Raw genomic sequence first — 4,897 nt, forward strand, 5'->3', positions numbered from 1 at the left:
AAGTGGTAGGGATTCGCCACAACCCCAATGCGTGGGTCCGCCAATTTTAACAAACATGCATGCATATAGAATTTCAAAAAAATCATACGCACAAAAGGGGAAAAAAAACGTGTCAGATATTATTATAGAAACAAGTGATAGGTATTCTAGCACGGCAAGCAATAAAACCATTGAGCTTATGGCTCTTATTCTGTTGTAGTAATTAAGATTTGACTCGTTGGATGAGCCACGAACATATGTGAAAGCAAAAATTAGAGAATATAAAAAGGTGAACTCGTAGATTCATTGTCTTGTTTATGAAATAAATTTTTGTAAGAGACTATATTTTTTACTATAATTTTTTTAACATAAATATCATCCATCATTTTGCGCGTGCGCATATATATTAATGTAAAAGTTAAAATTTATAATAAGCTGCACGATTTACAAATAATACAATTAATTTTTGAAACTTTGTATAGTACAGAAACAGTCACATAATTGTTTTATATGGAAAAAATCACGTTAAAAGGAACTATAGACTAAAACAGAAATAACGGTGAGGTAAAGGGTTCTACGGAAAGGTGTTTTTTAGACTAAAAATATGTATAACGTGGAATTAGCTGGGAATTATAGACATTTCAGGAAAACTGATTTCAATATAAAATAAAATATATATCAAGAGATCCATTTGCAATGGGAAGTAACGAGAGCCACTCATTATTATGACTGTCAACGACCAATCCTCTTGCTTATATAAATCTCCAGCACCAGTTTTGCTCTTGCCACTACATAAAATTTGATTCTACGGGTTACTGAGAGGAACATAGTTACATAAGCATAAATCTAAGAATGGACGTGGTTTCAGTGTTGCACATGAATGGAGGCATGGGAGAAGCAAGTTATGCTAATAATTGCTTATTACAGGTATATACCTACCTTCATCAAATCCTCTTTAGCATTCCAAGTGGTAATGGTGTTAAATTGTCTATCATATAACCAACGTCATTGCATTACATGTCAAACAGAGGTTAACTAAATTTTAATTCATTCAATTTTACAGAATTTGATCGAATATGTCTCTTTGCCTGTGCCTTGGTTTGGTTCACAATACCGAAATGCTCTATTTTATTTTTATCTACTTTTGAAACCTTAGATTGTTATTTTTGGTTAAGATTGATGTTGGAGTTTATATTGTCTTTGTGTAGTTGAGAATGATTTTTAGTTTCTTCCAATTGATAGTTGTTATGCTGTATTTTGTGATTACTTTACCCCCCCCCGGCCTTATTTTAACATCCCGCACAAGATTTAGCACGGTTAGTAAGATAATTTAACATTGTTGTCACATTGTCGTCCCTCTAAGCATTTTTAAAATAAAAGCAACTAATGTTGCAAAAGAGAAAATCTATAGGGATCTGGAGCAACGAAAAAAACATAGATTAATAATAAAACATGATAATACTATAGGAATTGATATTTATGTTTTCCCAATATACTATTATATATACTTTCTAATAATGTATGTTTTAACATAATTACTGTGGACAGCAAAAGGTGATTTGCTTAACAAAGCAAATTAGAGATGAAGCTATAACTTGCATCTACAAAGAAAAGCTCCCTCAAAGCCTAGCAATTGCAGACTTGGGTTGTTCTTCTGGACCAAATACTTTGTTTATGACTTGTGAACTCATTAAAACTGTGGAGACGCTTTGTAGAAAGCAAACACATGAATCTCCAGAATACATCATCTACTTGAATGATCTCCCTAGCAATGACTTTAACAACATCTTCAAGTCTCTTGAATGCTTCAAACAAAAGTTTAGCAAACAAGTTGCTGGTGGAATTGGTCAATGCTATATCACTGGGGTTCCTAATTCTTTCTATGGCAGGATTCTTCCCACTAGCTCTTTGCATTTTGTCCATTCCTCCTATAGTCTTCATTGGATGTCTCAGGTACATATATTAAATTTTTATAGAGATAATATAAATTTTAGTCTCTATACATACACTCAATTACTGATTTAGTATCTAAACTTTTACTCAACATAACTCAATCCTTGTAATTTATTTAGTTAATAAATTATAAGGGTTGAATTGTACTGAGTCAAGAAATTATAAGAACAAAGTTATGTCGAGTCAATAAATTATAAAGACTAAGTTGTCCTGGCTAAAGTTCTAGACTTGGATTGATAATTGAGAAATAAGTTAGAGGATCAAAGTTCCCTTTTTTATATTTGTATAGATAAAATTGTAGTTCATTATAGGTTCCATAGGTACCTTTTAAACTATTATATTTATATGTAATATTACCACTTTTAACATTATATTAGGTACAATTTTTCTTCCTCTAACTAATTTTTCTCGTTCATTCCCTTAGGTTCCCAAAGGTGTGGAGAACAATAAGGGTAATATTTGCATGGCAAGGACAAGCCCTTTAAATGTTCGTGAAGCTTATTACCACCAATTTCAAAAAGATTTCTCAATGTTTCTGAAATGTCGTGCTGTGGAACTAGTTAAAGGAGGTCGTGCTGTTCTTACATTTCTGGGAAGAAGCAGTAGTGACCTATCAAGCAATGAATCGTGCTACATTTTGGAGCTTTTAGCTGAGGCACTTAATGACATGGTCTTGGAGGTACATGCATATATTATGATTTAATTACTGTTTTTCTAATTTTTAATACTACTAATTTTTTATTTTTTATGCTATTCCTTTATTTATATGATGGCAAGATTCTTTTCCGTTTACTGTAAAATCACATCCCCTGAAAGTTGATTTCTTTTAGTATATTGATTTTATATTGAGGTGGATTATACTGATTTTAAACTTGGAACGATTCGAGTAGAATAATTCATATATTCATCCTTTCTTTTGTGTATATGACTCGGTTGAGGAAATCTGTTGTTATTTTAAACTTCTTCAATTAACAGTTAATACTGTCATCAACAGTGATTAAATTTCCTTTAAATTTCTTAAATATCAACAGTTAATATATGATAGAAGAATTTGTTTTGGCCTGTGTCGTGCAGGGAATCATAAAAGAAGATCAAATGGATTCGTTCAACGTTCCTTATTATACTCCGACGCCGTCTGAAATCAAATTAGAGATTGAAAAAGAAGGCTCATTCACTTTGAATCACTTGGAGGCATTTGAAGTAAGTTGGAAAGCTGCATGTGGTGATGATGAACTCAGCGATGATAATAATAGTGGATACAAAGTTGCACAATTTGTGAGAGCTGTGGCTGAACCTCTTTTTGTGAGCCACTTTGGAGAAGCTATCATTGACGATGTTTTTCATCGTTACCAAGACATATTAGCTGATCGTATGTCTAAGGAAAAAACCGTGTTCCTCACTCTTGCTATATCTTTGACCAAAACAACTTGAAGCAACTTCAACGACATATTGGTGGTGTTGATGCGTGTTATGAATAAATTATTTGCCAATCTTTTTATATTGTGCATGCTTGATTTTAATTAATCTAGTGTTTAAGTAATATTGTATCCTTATAATTTGTGATTTAATTTGTGATTACTACAGTACTTTCTGGACATTGATCTGTGTAGATTACTAGATAAATAAGCACAAAAAACATTATAAAGTATGCTTGTGTGGGCGCGCTAATTTCTTCTTTTCTTTCTCCAAGAAATGGATGAAAACTCCAACGTTTCCCTCAATTTTTTTTGGGGAAAAATTGGCATAAAAAACCAAAAGGAAAACTTTGTAAGATTGATAAAAAAGATACAAGAAGTGAAAGCCTTGGAAATATTGATCAGTCTAGAACACCAGTTACAGATTCCCGAAGCTTATTTTCAGGTTAATTTCAATAATATGCAATGCACCTTCTTGGATTCAATTTAATATAATTATAATATTAAAGTAATTTATTTTTAATTATGTATATTTAATTATGTGAGATAGTGTAACATTTGCCTGATCTAAAGCGTGGGCAAAAAAAATTGTCTAATATGTGAATTGTCTTGCATGGTTTTTGAAAGACAAACGTTGACACGTGTGTGTTAGGTTTGTCTATAAAGAATTGGTAAAGGAAATAAAATTTGGAAGATGTCCACTTCACATTTTGGAGGTACTATATTCGATCACAAGATTTTTGTCGTAAAGGGAGACAGTACAATATTGCTTCAAATGCTACCTCAGAAGTGAAATGTAATATTAATTACCCGTCTACTATATCGAATAGCAAAGACGTACGTACAGTATTTGCAAAAAATAAAGATTCAAGAATGCATCAAGTATTTGACCAAAAAAAAAAAAGAATGCAACAATTCAAGATGGCAAGCTTTAAAATAAGAGAAAATTGGTGGAGACAGAGATGATAAACTTTTGCAAGTTGGGGAACATTAATTAAAGCCATAGCTAGTGCTATTCCTGTTTACCTATTATGAATGATTTGGCTAAATGATGTAAAAGAATATCGGTTTTAAAATAATTGAAGTAAAATATATAACGCGAAATGGGTTTAAAAAAGCTAAGTAGGTCCTGGCCAATTTTTTTTTTTTTTTAAAAAACCAAAGCTAAGTGGGTCTCTAGACGAATTAAAGGGGGGCGGGGGGGAATACTACTTTAATTGATCCATCTACTGATCTACATGAGTAGGTCAAAACAGACTAATAAAATCGGCTCTAACGTTATACGATATTTATATATATATATATATATTTGGAGAAAATTAGCTTTTAGCATTGTTTTTGTTTTGTTTTGTTTCGTTTTTGTTTTTGTTTTTTTTTTTTTGCAAACAAATAAATTCAGCAAGAAAGATGGTGTCTCTTAAGTCTCAAACGCCACCTACTCTATGTAACTGGCCATCTCTACATCGTTGCATTAAGCCTTGAACATTGAAGGAGGAGAAATTTTGGTCACCTCAATGGGCACTACTCTTTTGATCTCATATATAAGATAC

The 4,897-nt window shown here is 31.9% G+C and overlaps 1 protein-coding gene across 1 annotated transcript; it reads left to right on the plus strand.

Annotated features, from left to right (window-relative positions):
• The first annotated feature begins 772 nt into the window (after positions 1 to 772).
• Positions 773 to 3,505, plus strand: LOC129312322 (S-adenosyl-L-methionine:benzoic acid/salicylic acid carboxyl methyltransferase 2-like). The gene is made up of 4 exons (XM_054954868.1): positions 773 to 906; positions 1,528 to 1,932; positions 2,357 to 2,611; positions 3,007 to 3,505. The coding sequence occupies exons 1-4, from the start codon at positions 832 to 834 to the stop codon at positions 3,361 to 3,363; spliced, it is 1,092 nt and encodes a 363-aa protein (XP_054810843.1). The 5' UTR covers positions 773 to 831; the 3' UTR covers positions 3,364 to 3,505.
• Positions 3,506 to 4,897: the final 1,392 nt, after the last annotated feature.

This window comes from Prosopis cineraria, unplaced genomic scaffold (assembly GCF_029017545.1).
Source record: "Prosopis cineraria cultivar Desert tree isolate PC_DT_omini unplaced genomic scaffold, ASM2901754v1 PC6, whole genome shotgun sequence".
NCBI lineage: Eukaryota > Viridiplantae > Streptophyta > Magnoliopsida > Fabales > Fabaceae > Prosopis > Prosopis cineraria.